Source organism: Macrobrachium nipponense, chromosome 2 (genome assembly GCF_015104395.2).
Source record: "Macrobrachium nipponense isolate FS-2020 chromosome 2, ASM1510439v2, whole genome shotgun sequence".
Lineage (NCBI taxonomy): Eukaryota > Metazoa > Arthropoda > Malacostraca > Decapoda > Palaemonidae > Macrobrachium > Macrobrachium nipponense.
The window spans coordinates 116,773,552-116,795,432 of record NC_087201.1 but is presented as its reverse complement, the minus strand read 5'-3'; the positions used below and the strand labels follow the sequence as shown (position 1 = coordinate 116,795,432).

General features: G+C 36.7%; 1 protein-coding gene across 1 annotated transcript in view; it reads right to left on the bottom strand.

The window, feature by feature from the left end:
- Window positions 1-21,881, bottom strand: part of LOC135221282 (BAI1-associated protein 3-like) — a 464,894-nt gene that overhangs the window by 172,088 nt on the left and 270,925 nt on the right. Inside the window, exons 11-12 of the mRNA XM_064259094.1 lie at window positions 4,511-4,623; window positions 1,092-1,182 (exon numbers count right to left, since the gene is read on the bottom strand). Coding sequence (XP_064115164.1) covers window positions 1,092-1,182; window positions 4,511-4,623 — 204 coding nt within the window. The remainder of the gene's footprint in view (window positions 1-1,091; window positions 1,183-4,510; window positions 4,624-21,881) is intronic.

Below are 21,881 nucleotides of genomic sequence, written 5' to 3'. Positions count from 1 at the left end.
TCAAATTGCGACTGAATTCCGCAAGGGATTGTCAATAACAATTTCACTTTTCCGAGGAAAATTTGGAGCTTGACAAATATAAACACGAAAAACACAAAAAGATGCGAAGGTCAACTGCAGAATTCCTGTTCTTTTTTTTTTTCTTTGAGCTACGAAGCAGCTGATCTTTCAGACGTTTTATATACACACAAAAAGTTGTTTTTGATGAAAAGGCAGCGGTGTAAAAAAAAACGCCCAACCAGACATGACACCAAGGGTTAAAAAAAGGTAGATACCACACGCAAATTGAATTTCATGCAGATCTTTTTGAAGTCCGGAAAAATATTTTTCAAATATCACTCACACATGATATAGACAGACAGACAGACAGACAGGGAGACAGGATGATAGATAGATAAACAGACAGATATAGATAGATAGATAGAAAGATAGACAAACAGACAGATATAGATATATATATAGATAGATAGAGACAGCCAGATAGATAAATAGATAGAGAGGTATATAGATTATAGATAGACAAGCAGACATACATATAGATAGACAGATAAACAGAGACAGACTGACAGGTAGATAAATATATAGAGAGATATATATAGATAGAGAAACAGACAGATATAGATGGATAGGTACACAGATGACAGACAGATAAATAGATAGATAAAGAGATGCAAAGATAAAATAGATAGATAGATAGAGAAAAAGACGTTCTTACATACACATTTAGTTCATCACGTGACACCAGCTTCTTCTTCCGTATGACTAGGTAAAAAGTGCAGCCAATGACATTTAACATCCAATTCCTACTCAAGCCTCATGTTAAGAAGAATGACGGGCAAAACAGGTTTTTTTTTTATCAGCAAGAAATGGTTAGGTAAGAATGCATCAAAAAACTCTGTTTTTTCTGTTTTTTCTTAAGACAAATCTTAAGTAAATTGAACCTATAAATATCAAAACATACTAACTGTGTATACGACCAGCATCAAAAGTATAAATACATAAAAAACACTTCACTCTCATTCCGACTGCAAGTGCTTGCACTCTGAACAGTCACTCTCACGTGCACCAAAGACGCCTCCATCGGTACCGACCTTGTACTTTGAGAGTTCGTGCAGCAGAAATATTGTGATGATCTGGTCATGCTGGCGCACCTCGGCCCACGATTCCTCCTCTGATGTTCCTCTGGAAAATAGGAGAAAATATAGGGTGTTTACTTAATACTTGAATTCAAAAACTCCGTAGGCTTCCCCTCTCTCTCTCTCAAACACACAAACTAATATATATATATATGTGTGTATATATATATAGTATAATAAATAAATAAATAATATATTACTATATATATATAAAAATATCTATATAGTATATATAGATATATATATATATATATTATATATATATATATAACTATACTATATATATATATATATAGATATATATATATATCTAGATATATATATACATATGTGTGTGTGCATGTGTGTGTGTGTGGAATCTACTGGTCATTTTTACCAAATGAACATATGTAATTGTAATAGCCACAATCCCCTCTTAACTTCTCAAATTCTTTGCTCTTTTTTGGGTGTGTTTGTGGCTACAAAACCTTGGGATCCAACTCCAAAGAAATATGCAGAAACCATGATGTCCGGTAGCGGGAAACGAACCCATGGTACCATAATCACGACTAGGTCACCTGCTGACCTGACCACAGAAGAATAAAAGTCTATTCCCTCTCGTACATACATATACCTGCCGTTTTCATATATATTTATATATATATCTATAATAGTATAATATACTATCTATATATATATATATATATATGTATAATATATATATATTATATTATAGAATCTACTGGTCCTTTTTACCAGATACAGATGTAATTGTAATAGCCAGCTCTAACATATATATATCTGAAAATTACAAGAAGGAATAGACTTTCATCATTCTCGTGTTCCGATCGCCAAGGAGACCTCGTTGTGATTATGGTATCGTGTGTTCGTTCCCGGTACCAGACATCATGATTTCTTCACATTTCTTTGAAGTTGGATCTCAAGTCATTGTAGTGTCAAGCGTATCCAAAAAAAGAGCAAAGAAATGCTGAGAAATTAAGATTATATATATATAAATATATATATATATATAGTCCTATATATATATATCTATATATATATATATATATATATATGATTAAATTTAATTATATGTATTATATATATATATATATATTATATATTATATTGTTATTGTATATACTGACTGAAAATATGTGAGGGTATGCATAAGCTCACTGGTCAGTGATATTACCTCATCATACCTGCCACTGAAGGACACTGAAATCACTCTACTGGTGTCACAAGATCTGATTTTCTTTTTACTTAATTAAGGAAGAACAGTAAGCAAGCAGCTGCTAAACTCTACGGGAATTTGAATGAAAAAGACAAAACCACTTTCTATTTCTGTACTAAAATTTTCGTTGTGGCTAATCCTACATAGTACATACATACACATACACACACATTGTGTGTGTGTGTGTGTGTGTGTATGTGTCTGTGTGTGTGCGCGCGTGCGCTACAATAAATGATAACTTCTGAATTCTTTTCACCGTAGCAGAATTCCAAACACTAAAGTCGACTGGCTATTACTGTATCTAAGCTAAATGTCAAGGATAGAATCTCTGCAGGGATAGATGGGCTTAATATTTATATCCTCCCTTAGGTGAAAGTTATCAACAAGGTAAACTGAATTCATTAAAAAAATAGCTTCAGAAAAAACAAAAAAGCAGATAGAACGTTTTTCCTTTCAATGCCATATCAACAGTGAACAACCAGAGAAGAAACTTCCACACTACTAACCACTTCATAGGACTACGCAATGAGCACTCCCCTCCTCAAACTGCGGCATTTACCGCCATCATCCACGTCTCTTGCTGATCTACCTCATCTACGTAACATCCTCTCGATCTACAATGGTTTCTGCTCTCGACAGTTCCGTAAAATACGTTATACGCCAGCCTCTCTTACTGCACGGGATCACGCCAGCCACGTTTACACACACACACATGTTGGTCCATCTTTTCCCCTATGCTAACAAGCTGACGATAGCTTCGTCGTGTCTCTACATTTCCTACCAATTTCGACCTTTATTACTGAATATAATGCAACCTATTAATCTCAAAACATCATCCAATTCTTTTCTCCGCCTTCAACACCAACTCTTCACTTTCACAAAGACTATCTAGCACAACGAAACTGAGCTAATCTCACTAGCAATTCCAATACTTGCTTCCACAGGAACTACACCGCTTTTCGGACTTTTGGCAGGGACCTGCTTTTTGAATTTAAACTTATTCTGGGATTCACCACTTCTCTCACCTTACCATTCTCCAATATGTATGTATGTATGTATGTATGTATGTATGTATGTATGTATGTATGTGTATATATATATATATATATATATATAAAAATATAAATATATATATATATATATATATATATATATATATATATATGTTTATACATAAGTATTTATATATTCTTAACATTATACAGTAACTAAAATCTACATCAGTTTCTATAGACTTTAGGATTACAATAGAACTGAAATGATTAAATGAAATCTATGTAAAAGAGAGAAACGAAATACAGGAAAATTAAAGAGAAAAAGAAATTACCACCTGGTGTGCTGACGCGAGACCGCCCTTTCTAGTTTGGAAAGGGGAAAGCTTGATTGTCTGGGAAGAGAAAAGTGAAGTGAGATGAAGTCATTCGCATAAAAGGAAATTAGGAACATTTTGGCAGTGGTTGATGACGTACAAACACAAAGAATTAAGAAGAATTATTGTATACGATGAAATATCAGATAAAAAGCAGAGAAGCATCAACAGAATTAGCTATAAGATGAAAAATTAAGAGATTTACGAGATGACAGAAGGGTGCAGATCAGATCTGGAATGCCTCGCAAAAGTTACTCAAGAGAAAGATGTGTTTCAGCAAAACCAAAAATAGAATAAGAGAGCTTATGTCATCTGATAACGCCATATTAAGTAAGAAAGGCAAGGTAAACCACTGTATTGAAGTATAGAGATAAAATATAAAAGCCAAAAAGAGTAGTGTTCACTTCGGTGCAAAATAGAATAAAAGGATTAAAAACAAATATTCATACAACGGATAACAACAGGGCTGGGAACAGACAGTGTTATTCATCTAAACAAAGGCACACATGTGGACAACAACTTCAGAAGAACAAGAGAGAGAGAGAGAGAGAGAGAGAGAGAGAGAGAGAGAGAGAGAGAGAGCCATTACATTCAGAACACAAGAAACGCCTCAGACTAAATTAAACATAGTGCACTACTGCTGTCTTCTCTGGCGGAGAGCTCCACACACACACACACAGAGAGAGAGAGAGAGAGAGAGAGAGAGAGAGAGAGCTCAAGAACTCTAAGACATATTTCAGTATACTAGGTCACGAACGGAAAACTCTATAGAGACAGGGGGACTCGTACCTGTCTTCTCTGGTGGAGAGCCACATTTTCAGGTGAATTTGTCCTTGGATATTGGATCGGTGCGAACGGCCTTCCAGAGGGTACCACTTGTCCACCCCGGTGCTCGGAATGTCCTGAAACGATGGGATTATCACGTACAAGAAAGGAAGCGAGATCCAGCCCTCTCTTGAGGCCACTAGAACAGTAACAGAGATGGATGGAATGGAGAGTGATGGAGATTAGACGAAAGGACAGAATGTGTCAAGACACATTTTGACTTTTCTTTGACCTACTTAGGAGAGAGAGAGAGAGAGAGAGAGAGAGAGAGAGAGAGAGAGAGAGAGAGAGAGAGAGATTGATAACAGTTAGAACTTAATCGTATCCCTACTTAATGATTAAAGCCTGATCAAATATAACAAACGAAATATATCAATTAACAAAAAGCTAAGAAAAAAGGCCTGAATCACTCTTTTCTAACTCGAATGTTATTCATTCGTCAAACTGTCCCTAGTCATGATCTGTAACAACAAAAAACGTAAGGACTTAGCTTTGAAATGCTGACCAATTAATAACATCCTTCATTCTCGGAAGATATTATCTTTACCAAGACTAAAGTAGATACAAAGATATTATAGTTTTATTCCCAACACAAATCATGGTATTAGCCTCTCCTCTTTTAAGAATTCTTACCCATAAAACAAGGCACACAGCTCTAGTTTAACGTTTACGCGGGAGGATGGATTGCTTCCTAGAAGACCCTTCGCTTATCTAACAAATACAAACTTCTCTCCGATATACATAAGTTTTACTCTCTAACACACCTTCGCTCAACAATTTAAACCACCTTTGTTCCGTTGTGGCGGATGTGATGTGTCAGGTACGAGGAGTGAATGTGTGGTTAAGGGTGAGGATATGTGGATGAAGGTGAGGATATGTGGGTGACGGTGCGGATATATGGATGAAGGCGTGGATATGATTAACCTCCGTTTCGTTTATATTTCATAATTACATTTATATTTCATACTTAACAGATCATTCTTTTGTAAATATGGCTGCTGTTTCGTGGCAATGATGATTTAAGGAAATGTTATTTCAAATGGTGTTGGTTAAAATGAAACGTTGGTCATATTTAATTTTAAAGGCAATTCGAAAATATTCTGAAGTCTTCGGAGTTTTCCCTGAAAATCTTTCGGAATCCTTCCGTCTCCAGCTTTTGGAAGGACGAGTAGAGAGAAAAGTCCTTCATGCGTGAGCTTAAGCTACAGTACAGTAAAACACAGACTTCCAGTCTCCAGAGACAAGTTCCGAGATCTTTCCAGTCGTTTTCAGAGGTTTACTCGAAAAAACTGAGTAAACGAAGATTAAGAGGTTGCAGACAGAGTTATTCCTGCTCTAAATTAAGCGAACAATTGTTTATTTATGAAAATGTGGACTACTTCACGGAGCAATATAGAGTCGACGTTCTAGATTTAGGCGAATTGCAAAGCGGCTATTAATATTTGTATCAGTCTAAAAGAATAAGTCTGTTCGCGTGCGGGTGATGACGTCACCTAGCCCGAGAATCCTAAATTATAGAAAACGAAGTGATTAATAGGGGACTTAAAAATTTTGACCACTTCTCAGTTACACTATTTAACTTTATTAATTTCAAGTATATCATTCGTATTTAAAGAAAAAATTATATAAATAGTATGATTAAAATATAATATATATATGTAATGTTTCTGTCTATTCTCGTCATAGCTTACTTAAAATTAATAATACTGGTGAGGAGTGGCCAGTTTATACTGTGGCTATCAATAAATTACTGTCTATTATTATTATCATTATTATTATAATTATTATTATTATTTTTAGACTGAAGTAATGACTTAGTAATTTATAAGAAGTTACTGCAGTAAATGAGTAGATATGGGAGAGAGAGAAATGAACAAAGCATCTTACACATAATGTAATTTGGCATTTAATTAGATAATTAACTTTTGAAATCTAAGCTTCTATCCTCATGTCTTTTTTTTTTGTAGATTTCCAACTTACCTTCTGTAGTTAGCATTGATATGGCTACATAGCAACTTGTGAAGTTGATGCAGAAAAGGATGAAATAACACCGAGTACGATAATGCGCAAGTGGGCATTATGTTAAATAACAGTAACAGTGAGACTTGACATCTTTTATCATATAATTAGCAGCAAACTATTATAATGTTCATAGTGTGAATTCAGTCAGGTTTAAATTTGTTGAAGACAGAATGAAACCAGTCGACTATTACAAGGATTGAAGGCAGGTAGATTGACATACAATTCTGAATAGTTATAATCACAACAGAAAAACATAAAACACAAGTCTATCCATAGGAATATCATTATACAGTGCACTGACGGATACAGGGGTAGGGCTAACCTACATATTCTATTTCTAAGTTCAGACCAATAGCTTTGCCATTTTCTTCCCTTTTGACTTCTGTTTTACCATTTTAGATGTTTTTTTTTATTTGTTCGTAAAGCAAACATGTAAAGAAGGGGAATAAATGGCTACAAATAGGCCCATTTATTTTTCAAATAACAAAATATTCAGGCCTAGGCCTATAGTTTAAGTTAATATGATTAAAATAATGATTTAGTTTTACTATACGGACCTGTTTGCATGATTCTTTATGAAAAGAAGCTTGATATTTTCATTTGGTAAGCTCATTGTAGGCTATAACAAGAATAGACAGAAACATTACGTATATATTTTAATCATACTATTTTTTCTTTAAATATGAACGATGTACTTGAAATGAATAAAGTTAAATAGTGTGAATGAGAAGTGGACTAAACAACATATAATAATAAGAGTCCCCATTAATCACTCCGTTTTCCATAATTTAGGATACTCAGGCTAGGAGTTCATATTTCAAATGACTTTGTAATCATTGTCGTGAAAGTGCGGCTGCACACTCTTCCAAAAACACGATTTATATTTTCTCTATCGCAAAATGTGGCCCACTTTTCCCTCAAAGCCTCATCTCGTGGGAAACTGCGAAAAACTGTTCCATCTTTGTTTTCGTAATTGGATGTGCAGCCACTAACAGCACAATTGCAAGGCATGTTTGATTGCCGCACCAAGACTTGTGCACGCAATAACTGCTCATTGCTGACTGACTCGGCTCCATGTAACGGACACAGCACTTGCGGGGCTAGATGATGATATTGTGTGATCTCATATTAACCCAGAAGTCTTTTCCGCGTCTTGGAATCCTTCCAATTCCAGTTCCTGGAGGTACGAGAGAAATAACATTCGCGAAAGCGTCTAACAAGTTCCAAGATCCTTTAATCGTCTTCAGAAACAGGATCTTGTTTTACGAAAACCTAAGTAAAAAAAGTAACAAGTTGACAAATAAAGTCACTGTACTATTTATTGTACATATGGAAATTTGGACAACTTCATCGACGCACTCTAGACAAACAACTACATGAAAGGAAAATAAAACAAGTTGAGGCTATATTAAAGTCATCTAAAATATTCGAGGTTTTCCCTGAAGGTGTTTCGGAATTCTTCGGTCTCCAGCTCCTGGAAGCAGAAGAGAAATGCCATTTGCAAATACGCCCAAGTGAAACACCAACTTCAAAGACTCCAAAAACGAACTCCGTGATTGTTCAAATCTTCACCGAGCCTTCCGTGATGGGATGTCTTATTAAAAATGCTGAGTATAATCCTTCTATATCATCATTGTCAAGAAGAGGGCTCCTCTCTCAAAATGAGGGCGAAATGGAAACAAAAATAAAAAAAAGGATTCTCAAAAAAAGGAAATAAACTGGGAAGACAAGCAGAAACTCAGGATGGCAAGTTGTCTGGGGGAAAGGTCCTCCGCGGAGGCTGCTTACCTGGAGGGCCTGCAACATGGGTGAAGGGCCGTAAGGTACCCAAGCCCTAGGGATGTCCTTTATTGAGGACTCCATTGCCGAAGGTCCTCCTCAGAATATGCTTTCCTGGGAGGAGGCATCTTTCCTACCAGGCTGGGGAGGGAAGGTGGCCCTGGGGAGAGGCTGAAACAAGGGTGAAGGGCCCTAAGGCACCCAAGCCCTAGGGAAGTCCTCTATTGAGGACTCTCTAGCCAGATGTCCTCCTTAGAAGCTACTTCCCTGGAAGGAGGCATCTTTCCTACCAGGCTGCGGAAGTGAGGGGCCCCAAGGCACCCAAGCCCAAGGGAAGTCCTCCCTTGTGGGTTCCCTTACCTTACAGACCTTACAGACCTTACATCATGTTCGGGTTGCCCCAGGTCCCTCAGTATGAGGCACCTCTAATGTCTACCAGAGAGTTGCTAGTACATCTTCCAGTATATTTTGCACCTTCCAATCTTGGATGGTCTGGGATGCCCCAAGGTACCCAAACCCTAGGAAAACCATCACTGTAAGGCACCCTTTCCGGGGAAATATCCTCCCTGGAGACAGGTTCCTTGCAAGGCCGGGGGAGCTGGGCTGAAGATTATACACACACTCATATTCAGACACACACAGAACAAATGGAAAGTTATGAAGTTTTCTGCTATAGCCTATCTCCAAGTACATTATCTTAAGTTTCTATAAAGCTACTTTTCATTTTACATTTCTTTTATTTTCAGACTGAGTGATGGAGTTAGATACAGCCATGGGTAACGACTCGGAGGAAATCAGGTCGATCGACCCAATCCAGGCTATAACCTTCATAGAGGCCTGGGATGCTGGCGGATCCTTCATTTAATGTTCCTGGATAGCTAAATACATTAAAAGAGATGAATCCTTTGTTAAAAGAAACTGGAGCAAAAATCCATATGACTGTCATCGCAAAAAGAGTGAGAATCTTGCAAGGCCTGAAGTCCTTTCTTAGGGGTCAAAAGACATTATAGCTGAGGCAGAGGGTAGACCAAGAAAGTCTTTATTTAAATTGGCGCTTGAACTAGAAAAAAAAGGGGGAAAGAAGAGAAGTTATAGTGCTGTATATCGTGAGTTGAAAAAAACTGGTATCAAGCCATTTCATGTTATCAGCAAGCCCAACACCACTCAGCAACAGAGAGAATACCATACATGGTTTTGTGGTTCATTTCTTAAAGATTGGGATGAAGCTGACTTTCTCCATGTTGCTGCATCAGATGAATTCTTCATTTACACAGTCAGGAAGCCAAATCATACATATGACATCATTTGGCGATGATGTGGGCTTTCGCCAAGTTGTGAAATTTCCTGAATGTTTGGGAATTTTTCTGCTTCACAGTCAAACGGTTAATGTGGATCATCAAAGAAAAAGGACAGTCATGGAATGGCGAATACTTCAGAGAAACTCCTTACTGGTGGAGTATTTCCTTTCCTCAAAGATCCTGAAAATGTGTTATTTGTTGAAAAAGTCACATTTTTGCATGATAAGGCACCATGTTTCAAGGCTCTTCTGACACAGGAGCTGCTTCGAAACAGTGGTATCGATTTCTTCTCGTCAAGTGAATTTACAGGTAGCTCCCCTGAACTTAATTTGTGTGAAAACTTTGGTAGTATCTTCAAAGATCGTAATGAAGCGTGTACAGGAAACTATACAGGGAGCTATGATGGTATACCAAGCTTCGACAACCTGTGAAGAGAGGTGACCATGCTCAGGGAAATGGAGTTTTAGTCTCAGCTTTTTTGCGATTTGCAGACATCATACCCCTCAAGAATGCAGGCTTTGGTACAGGCAGATGGAGGCAACTTAAATAAATACCTGTTCTGAATTACTTTTGTTTTTGTCCATATCAATTTTAGTTTATGTTGTAGGGGGGGGGGGGAGCTCTAATTTTGAAACACACTGTATATGTAATTAAAGACTTTGTATTCAAACATTTTTCTCTCTTTAGATAAAGTTCAGAAATTAAGTAATTCTTGACCATAGAAAACATAAGTGAAAGGTGTCTCGTGGCATTAGAAACTTGACCAGGTACTGTACAGCCAGTTGATTTTAGATAAACAGTTCGGTTACACTCCAGTTTATGATATGGTTTTTGTTCCTCGAAAGCCTTGAAATGAATCTTTTCCGACAACATTTGGGTTGTTAAGCGGTCCCCAGTGATCATTGGTTTCCGAAACAGCAAAAACAGTCAACTATTCATATTGGACTTCAAGTGTCGTTGAAATAAGAGAAATCCTTATCTTGATGATCAAACATTATGGTTATGGTTACTTTATTGCTATTGACATAAGAATGTGTAAATACACACACACACACACACACACACACACACACACACACATATATATATATATATATATATATATATATATATATATACGTATATGTATATATATGTAATATATAGATGTAATTTACACATTCTTATGTCCATAGCAATAAAGTAACCATAACCATAATGTTTGATATCATCAAGATAAGGATTTCTCTTATTTCAACGACACTTTGAAGTCTAATATGAATAGTTAACTGTTTTTACTGTTTCGGAAACCAATGATCACTGGGGACCGCTTAACAACCCAAGCATCGAAAAAGATTAATTTTTTATAAGTAATGGATTGTTTTTGGCTTTTCAAGAGGCATTCAATTTACAATCATGGATTAATATTCAGGGTTTTCGAGGAACAGTAGCCATAACATAAACTGGAGTGGAACCGACCTGTTTATCTAAAATCAACTGGCTGTACAGTACCTGGCAACGTTTCTAACACCACGAAACACCTCTCACTTTTCGTATTTTATGGCCATACTTTCAAGAATGACTTCATTTCTGAACTATATCTAAAGACAGAACTATTAATTTGAATACAGTCTTTAATTACACACAAAGAACGTTTGCGCTGAACATATGTGATTAAACGTGTGTTCATACTTACGCAACGTAATATAGACATATGAATATACTTAAGCACAATTCCACGTATTATTACAAGGACTCCTAGACAATTAGGTTCCATTCAGGGAGACACGGAGGACGGCTAATCCCGAGCGTCACAGTTCTTACGTCCAAAATTACGAGAAGTATTTACGGCTTCATTTGCGTCTTTTCGAAGAGAGAGAGAGAGAGAGAGAGAGAGAGAGAGAGAGAGAGAGAGAGAGAGAGAGATGCCTCTATCTATCCTAGGGCTCATAATAATGGCATGAATGGGGGCAAGAAACAAAATGAGGGATGTGATGGCCTAACAAGCGTTAGGAAGACACCTCTGAGGAGAAATAGTTCCCCTTCACATTCCCGCAGAGTGATCACGATACAGTTCAGTGGAAAAAGAACCTTCTTACATCGAAGAGACAAACTTAGAACGGACAGATGAGGGCAACGTAAACCTTGAATACCTTTCAGGGAACTTTAACTCTTTTGTTTGCAAGCTTAATAATATAAACTATGAGATCTCTTTACGAGAAGTTTGAAGTAATCGGAATGCGATAAGTGTAGATACGATCAATGGGCTGGGTTAGATTTTCATTAAATACAACCGAAGAAATGAATGTAAGAGAAGAGAGACAAGTGGATAACAAATTTGGAAACTATAATTTCTGATCATAATCAAATCAGCAAACAGCAATGATGGTTATGATGCTGATGCCACTACAATATTAAGTACAGTGATATCATTACTATCATGTTCATTGTAACTATTTTATCACATTTCCATTACGGTTCTCATTACTAATATTTCCATCTTCATCATCATCATCGAAATTATCAAGGCAATACCGAGATGCAACTTCATTCATCCGGCAATAATAACGATCATCCCCTCTCTCTCTCTCTCTCTCTCTCTCTCTCTCTCTCTCTCTCTCTCTCTCTCTCTCTCTCTCTAGAGTTTGATATCAGAAAACATGAAGACATTTCCGTGTGAATGATCTCTTTTAGTTCAAAAATCCGTAATGGGCTCTCCAATTTCCTCTCATCTTTGGTCGCAAAAGACATCATTCCAAGTTTTGCCGGAGATTCTGATTCTAAGAACTACGTCGGCACTTGGAACCTCCGCTCCACTTCACCCTGCTCCCTCTTGTGCTGGATGAAATCAGAATTAAACCAATGTCGTCAAAGCAAGAAAAGAAGAGTTCGGAAACCGTAAACCTCAACCTGGGAATCATGCAGTGTTTTGTATATCTGAGCCATTGTCGATGTGTTGCAGGTCTCTGTGTTGCACTAGTAGGAGAGAGAGAGAGAGAGAGAGAGAGAGAGAGAGAGAGAGAGAGAGAGAGAGAGAGAGAGAGAGAGATTCCTCCTTCCAAGAGCTTACGATTTCATTTTTCCCCAAATTTAATGACTTCCAGTCACGAGGTCCACCTTTGGGTAAAAATGTTTTCAAATGAAAAAAATTTCCTATGCTAAGTACTATACAAACAAATAAACATACAAACCGGACCAAAATCATAATTCTCTTGTAAAAGGCAATGCACAGGTATAAGGAAAGTAAGGTTATATCCCACGTCACTTTTGTAATGAAATAACACCTACGAACTGGGCTTCTATGTAACATTCTGACTTGTCATTTTGTATGTAGGCTGATGGAGGTGTGAAATTACCTTCCTAGGGTAGCTAAACTGGCAAAATTTCTGAAAACGAGAAGATGAAAAATGGTGTTTTTCCCGCAATCCAACAATAGAAACAACTGTCTGTAACAGATCTTGACATTAAATTGAATTCGCAGTGTTTAGCTAACAGACAAAGCAAAAGCTTCGTCATCATTTTGAAGATGAAATCAAACATTTTCTCGATGACCAGAGTCGTTGCGATGCCACTTGTCATAAATTCATAAATCAATCACTCGATCAATCTCATATTGGGAGACTGACTCCAGGAGATCCCTAAAGCCATGAACGACTTTAAAACGTTTTGTCGATTTCCCTGTATCAACATATTCCTGAGGCTACTTAAGACCAGTTTTCAGTACCTAACATCACGTGTGAAGTCAGCGTAAGATTGAAAAAAGTACCAGAATGAGATCGTGGTCAGTGTTTTTAAAATAAATTCCGTCCGTGAACGACATGACGGCTTCTCTTTGACTTCTGTAATATTCTACGACTTTTCATTGACTTCTGTAATATTCTGTCTTCCAAAAAAAAAAAAAAACTGTCTATTACTGCTTTTTATTGTCTTTTTATTTCTAACCTGGACCAGATAAGGGCACAAGGCTGCCATTTCTATACATCAAATGTTATTATATCATTCCACACACATCACACACACACACACACACACATATATATATACATACATATATATATATATATATATATATATATATATATATATATATATATATATATATATATATATATATATAAGCACATACATATGCACGCATGCATACACAAACACACACACACACACTTTATATATATATATATATATATATATATATATATATATATATATATATATATATACTCGTATATAAAACTTTGCTCCAAGTAATACCCTCTCAATTTAAGACACTGTATTCGTTAGGATTTATTCTTCGGAAATTGAAGAAAGAAGCCTTTATAATAATAATATAATAATAAGAATAATAATAATGAATATAATAATAAAAAAAAAATAATAATAAATAGAAATACAATAGTAATAAAAATAAAAATAAAAAAATAATAATAGTAAAAGGTGCCACTAGAGAAAAGTTCATATCTATAATGCATATTACATACACTTTCTACGTAACAATACAAAAAAAATCATGCTCCCCTAAAATGACAGCATCTTCATACCCAATCAAGACCAAAATCAAAACAAGAAATGAGAGAGAGAGAGAGAGAGAGAGAGAGAGAGAGAGAGAGAGAGAGAAACCTTCCATCTAAATTGAAACTGAAGTGGAGGCAAAAGGTAATATTCGAATAACGTAGAAAGGGGATATGGGAAATGAAGAACTGAGATACAACAGGAGCAAAGCGAACCTTTAATCTATCGAGACCCATAAAAGGAAAAACTGGAATCTAAAGACCATGATCCTTCACATTTCTATCACTTTGTTTCTTTTTTTTATTGTATTGATAGCTAAAAGAAATAGATTGGAAAACGGTTTCAAATTATTTGAATATTATCCTGAATTTATAGCCAACTTAGTAAGAAAAGTGCTCTTTGCCCTTAGAAGTTACGAAGTGCAAACAAAGTGGAAACAATAGGTTATTTCAAACAGTTATACTCGACATAAAAACGCCTCCGTATAACCTCTGAGGTTATAAGAGACAAAAAGCTATGAGGAGAAAAAATTAATGACAATGCTCAGTGTCTTCAATGAAGCATACCCTTGTAGTATATCCATTAAAGTTGCTACAAATAAGCGATTCTACAGGTAAACATCTTTCTCTCCAAAGGCTAAGTATAAATTGCAGTGGTGAATGCCACCCATACTCGTCTAATTACAAAATGCAAAAGGGAATCACTAAGAGTACGTTTACTTTCATATCTGCTGTCATGTCGTATTCAAACACGGTTTCACTTATAAAGGATAATGGGACGATACTAAAAATCTCGCTGAAAAAGCACTCAGTTGGGGATGTTTACTGATATAAGCATAACGAAACACAGGTTTGCTGCCGGGCTGGGAAACCGATCTGGGCAGAGTTTGAATCACAAAGGTGAGGAGCCTCAAGGCACCCAAACCCTAAGGAAGTTATCATATAGCATATATATATATATATATATATATATATATATATATATATATATATATATATTATATTTTTTTCAGTAAATGGAACCTATTCACATGGAACAAGACCACGGGGCCATTGACTAGAAATTCAAGCTTCCAAAGAAAGTTGGTTCAACCGCACACCGAAAAACCCACAATGCAGCAGCGGTAACTGATCATGGCACAGAGCCAGTCATTTTTTCGTCGTCCTCTGGGAGGCTCGAACTCACAACATCTGAGCGGCATCCCACGACGGCTACCTACCACAACCAGCGGACTAGATATAACAGGTATATTCCCCGAATGGCAGATGAGCCTCTGTCTTAAAAAGGAACGGAAATCACAGTCATCAAGTCTGCTGACTGGGAATTCTACAGCAGTGATTCTTCAGTGTTACTACTTTAATAATGATACCCGAAGAAGTGCCAATGGTTTAGGATGTAGACATAAAGGCCTTCAAAGCCGTGAATGGTTGTAGGTCCCTTTCAATGTGGAGTGAAAGGCATCAAATGTGCTAATATAAGAAAAAAATTGAATGTATACATATGTAAATATACATATAGATTTATATAATATATATATAATATATATAAATATATAATAGAAGTATATATATATTGTATGTGTGGATAATATATATATATGCATTATATATATATATATATATAATATATATATATATATATATATATATTAAATATATATATATATACACATTTAAAGCTATATTAATTTTTCATGTAGCACAGTGCAAGACCTGAGTTTCAGAGTTCCATAACATGATCCTCTCCCAAAAACGGAGCTTCCCTTCCCGCTCTCTCTTGATGTTCTGGAGTCGAATATTCCCTGGAAGGTGGCGAGAGCTGATAAGTCAGCAAATTAATTTCCTGAAGCAAAATGATGAGTCTCGCTTAAAATCCTTCCGATGACATTAATTTTCTCTTAAGATACTAAATGACTGGAGTCTCTATAAATGAAACTCAATTATTTTCTCCAGCAGAGACTGATGAATCCGCCAGACGAGATCTCGTGAAGAAAAATCTAAGACGAAAATAACTTTTCGCCATTTAAAAGACATTTCCCACACGTACATTTATTTTGAGTTTCACTAATAGAATGGTTTTTGAATAAAGCGAATGAACGATAACGCATCCCCAATGCATGTTCATCCAAAGTATATGTAATGAAACTTCCTATTCATACCCTATGAATCAATGCTACTAAAGAAAAGATGCTTCTCAGCCAGTCTGCTAATTGAATCTCTGAGAGGAGAGATCTGCTCAACACAACGTACATGAAATGAAGGACAACACTGCTGGGTACATACACGCAAATAGCCTATACATATTCTATAAACGTTCCAGCACTTTTATATTCTAACTGAAGAGGTGACACTGGATCTCATATCCCGATGACGTTCACATAGTGACTAGATGTTGGTTAGATGTGTTTTGTAACATTTCTAGAAAAAAGAAACAATATATCTTTCAGCTAGTACTATGTAGGAAAGCAGTGCCGTTAGTCCACCTTGCACGGTGCAATGTTGGCATTAATTAAGACGCAGCACGCCTTCGGCCCCCAGCTGTAACCCATTCATTATATTGTACCTCCAATCGTATTTGCTTCCTTCCATCTTACTCCCTCCCCCCCCCCCCCCCCCCCCAACAAACAATTGTTTCAACATTATCTTTAGAGCTGACTGACTCATAAGTCCTGTGTTTAACCTTCTGCCTAAATTTTATATTCCAATTCCTAGTTTGTTTGTTTGTGTGGTGTTTTTACGTGACTTCCGAACCACGTCGAAACTTCTATCACCAGAAATACACACCTCTGATTCCTCAATGGAATGCCCGAGAATGGAACTCGCGGCCACCGAGGTAGCAGTACTATTTTATCTGCATTTCAATTTATCTCTTTCTTTCCTCGACCATTTCAACTTCTCTTCCAGAACATACCCATGAACCTTGGCCTAAGACCACACAACGACACGTCAGGTAATTATTTGTATCTTCGACATTGCCGGAAGGTATTAGTAATGTCTCAAGAAAGAGTTTTCTAATATATGACTGAACTTGGCAGAGAACAGACTTTATTTGCCGTTACAACTGGGAATGCATGTTTATATTTCAAATGTAGAGAATATGCTTGGTAATCGCTTTGAGAGATGTACGATATTTTTTATAAAACCGACACTGACTTTCAACGAGCTTAAATATTTATAAACAAGAACTATTTTTTCATTTGTAAATAAAAAAAATATTACACTTTAAACTTACGATTGGGTTGTACATAACTTGAAAATAAAAAGACTTCGGGAAAATTTATCCTGGAAACTACCATGGTGTCGAAATGAGATCCATCCTCAACATTTTTTTGCCAAACAAATTTCGACTTGAAACCAAATACTGTTAATTAACTAAAGCCTGAAGGAAGGCAGAAATGATTAACAGGATCGTGAACTGGCCCCCAAATTAGGGGTGGAAGGTTACAAGCATCCCGGAAAACGGAGGAGGAGGAGGATTTTGGGATTTCAAAGTTACTTCTTTTACCTTTTTCTCTTTTCCCATTTCTTTAGCTCTTTCTCGTCAAATAAGATAAGTCGACGAATAAATTCTAATCCTATTTCTAGGGAATTCATCCCTCTAAAATATTACATCACGGAAGACCTATTAACTTATAAAATAAAGCTCGAAATCGTTCCAAGTACACCATTTTGCCTTAACCTACAACATCCAAACTCATTACAGCAGAAATTACAAATGATGAAGGTAGCCGGCACCAACAAAAAGTCCAACTGTGCTGACAACGACTCCCATCCCCCTCCGCTCCTCTCCTGTCATTTGGATGAGAATAACAGCCGCTCGGCTTCCGGTAGTCATCTACATATTAAAGGACCGACTTTCCTTCAGATCCCTTCGACTAATCTCGCCCAATTTCTCGGATGATGACATTAATCATTGGTAGGTTCTGTAGACTATACCCACCATTCCTGTTCACTAATGAAGTGGAGATAGAAGGCAGCCATCCATACGGCCCATAGGTAATAATCTTTACGTACAGCTTGATTAGTCACTAATAAGTTCCTCTCCTAATAATATGGCAACTAATTAAGATTTCCGGAAAGTGCTCATTAGGCGAAGAAAGGTCATCCTTGACTGGGTTACATGCAAACTGGTTTGGAGACTGTGCGTAAAAAAAACAAACTGTCGAAGTTATCAACACACTCAAGAAAAGATAATTTCCATTTGTTTCTTTAAACAAGTTATTCTCTGACAGGTCAAATCTTACTGCCATGGTTCGATCGGCGAGGGTATTCAGGGCTAGTCTCCAGAAGGAAGAGTATAATGACGGCAGTAGCACAACAATACGACACAGAAATGAAATAAAAATGGCCTTTCAAAGCACACCAACATATTGTACAGGAGAAGATGAGCGTCAGTTTCATGAATCAAATGCCGTACACGGGAGAATGAGGTCATTCTTGAATCCGGGCAATCAGAAGACGACTCAGGAGGATTCCTACCTCCTCCCCTTACCATCCACCCACCCACCCCAACCCTCCCATACTGACGTCCACTGCCTTTTTTTATCAATTCCATTGCAGCGGCCTATTGAAAACCGTCATCTCCAAAATGACCTTGGTAAGATCACTGGCAGGATCAAAAGGATTACGAATTCTCCGCCTTCAGGACCCCTCCCAGAGGGGACGGGAGCGGAGGGATGCTGATAGTGAAATGTCATCTCGCGTCTGTGAGATTAACCCTGAAGGGACCTCCCTGATGCTGTCCCTTTCATCTTAACCCAACGTTTCGAATAGAAGGTTTTTGACGAAGTTCTTCGACAGCATCAGGTTCCTTGCATGGATCGACTTTGTGACATTCGATGGAGTCATGTCACTTTACGGTTGAAGTAAGTATATTCTTGGAAGGCATAACAGCCATAGATGAGATTCAGGAGCCGCAAAAAATAAAGAAAAAACATGACCTTGAGAAAAAATTACAATGACATTAATCAAGTCTTTAAGAGACAGACGATGCAAGGAAAATTTCGAGATAATGAATTTTTTTTTACTTTACAACATCGTTGGTAAGGACATTTCTTTTACAAAGATGTACAAAAGAATAAGAATTGGGCCATATGATAGTCTCATTGAAGGGAAGAGCTGTATGAGTTCACAAAAACTGACAAGAGAGAGAGAGAGAGAGGGTGGATGTAGAGTAAAAGGTATAAGGAGTTTACTGATAGAGATCCAAAGTGGAGAATGTTGAGGATGTACTATATAATTTTGTGTGAGCGATCAGAAAGGTCATTGGATGTCAATACAAAGTTTGGAATAAGAAAACTGGCTGGAATGAGAAAGTGGAATGGCTGCCATTTACAGATGAAACACGATCAACAAGGAAAAGTAACGAAAGACTGAAGAAAGTATAAAAAAAAAAGTATGAATACTTTTAAGGCGGGGAAACTTGAAAGTGAAAGCGAGCAAAAGTAAGGTTATGAGTAACTGGAAACCAGGAAAACATAGCAATGACTGTTAGAATGTTGAATGGAAGCTGTTCAATCAATTACGTAGATATTCAGGATGGAACGCAACGCCTGAAGATAAAATGAGAAAAGACACTTCACATAACAGACGAATAAGGACAATGGAAGAAGTTTTGGAAGAGGACAGGAGTGAAATTTTCGCTTATATTGAGAAAGTACTTATGTTAGTCAAATATTTGTGCTTTTAGATCACTACTGATTGACAGTGGATAAGAATACTATGGGAGACATAATCAAAGTCATTTATCAATGATATCAAAACATCATGAACTCTTTTCCTTGATCTAACTGTTCATAATGGATGTATCAGTACGTAATTACCTATTGGCGGATTTACAAGGGTAAGGAAATTGTTCGCATCTCCACACCTGAAAAATACGAAACAAAAATTTTGTTCAAACATAAACCTACATAATATACTGGGCGATCTTTATGCTCCAAACTGACGAGGAGTTAGCCGACGAAACTTCAGCTATGCAGTCTGAAACTGTTGCCAGTTTTAAAATTGATTTGAAATCTGACATGGCTTCCATTATATTTAGGTTTGATCCATGATCTTGGGAAGCTTGTGAATATACTCCGTTATTCATGATACTTTTCAGAATGGTCCTCAGGATTGGCACCTGTGAGGTCAATCAGCACTGAAAGGGTAACTCAGAATAAAAGGCGCTGAAAGGTGTAACAGGAGGAAAAGCTCAAAGCACTTGCACTACGAAACAATTGTTGGGAAAGGGTGGAAAGTAAGGGGGAAGAAAGATCATATGAATGGAGGTACAGCGAAAGGAATGGAAGGGGCCAAAGGCACATCGCTAAGAACCTCAAGTAATGCCTGCAGTGCACCTCTCGCTATCCCCTTATGGGCGGAATGGCCCTCAGCAATTTCTTCAACCACAATTTCCTTAGAATCCTCAAATGGGTCTTTCAGGGCGGTCCTCAGGATTTAGGGAAGCATTAGGAAATTTAGCAATGCAAAGAAAAATACTACCCAAGAAGGATTTTCTTCTTTTCAAACAATTTTTTATGAAGTGATTTTGTTTTTCAAGAGAGTATCCACGCGTATGAATGGATTGTTAGAGCAGTTCAAGACATTTTGCCGGATTTCTTTGGAGACCATACACTGGAAGCACGCGATTCTCAGCACTGATGATCAATGCCGTTGAGACGCCAGCTTAAATTAGTGAGTCGATCACATAAAACAACTCTCTCTGACACAGATGTACTTTAAATCAAATAACATCCTTACGTAAACCTATTTAAAAGGTGGCAGTGTGTCTTCACTTGAGAAGAGAAGCACGAATACAACGCATTTCATGTAGTGACTAAACAGTGCGTGGGCGACCATCTTAGTCTTGGTCCCTTTAGAAAAACAAGTTGAAGATTCGCTAAGTAAACTTAATGAAAAAGTGGATGTTTGTCCCAACTCACTCTTCGGCCATTCAGAATCGTCTGTTTTTCACCGTAAAAGAAAACAAAACTGCTTCTGTAATTGGATAACGATGTTAAAAAAATCTATAGCAGATAAATTCCTTTTACGTCATTAATTCATTAATCGTTGTACATAAAGGCCACGATCACATATCAAAATATATATAACGTCATCTGAAAATCGAATAATATTATTTCCAATATCTGTTGCTCGGTGTCCAATCAAAATTTAATTAAACCAGATTCTTCACAAACCTACGAATTACTGGAAAAAAAAATTTAAATCCAACGAAAATTGCCAATGATCTTAAACAAATTTGCTCGGTTGCGTAAATTCCTGTCGTAACTGAAAATATTAAAAAATGTTAAGAAATAGCTTTTTATGAAATACTCTAAATTTCGATAGGTGCTCTTTATTAATATCACATAGGGATATTATCAGTGGTGTGCAAAATGGATTCAGCATTCCACTGTAGTCAAAACACTTCACTGTAATACTGACAAGAGTGCAAACAATATTTCATTGCAGTGATGAAAACTCTGATAAAATTTCATTGTAATAATGAAAAAGATAAGACAGAATGTAACGAAAATATCGACAAAAATTAGTTTGTAATAAGGAAAATATAGGATAAAAATGTCATTATGTGATGAAATAAGCAGATAAAACATTTCATGGTACACAAGAGAAAATCGTACGAATAACTTTCCCTGTAATAACTAAAATATAGGAAAAAAACAAAAATAAAACAGTTCAGTAAGTAATGGAAAGAATTGAAATCAACATTTCTTTGTAATTAAGGACAAATGCGACAAAACCAAG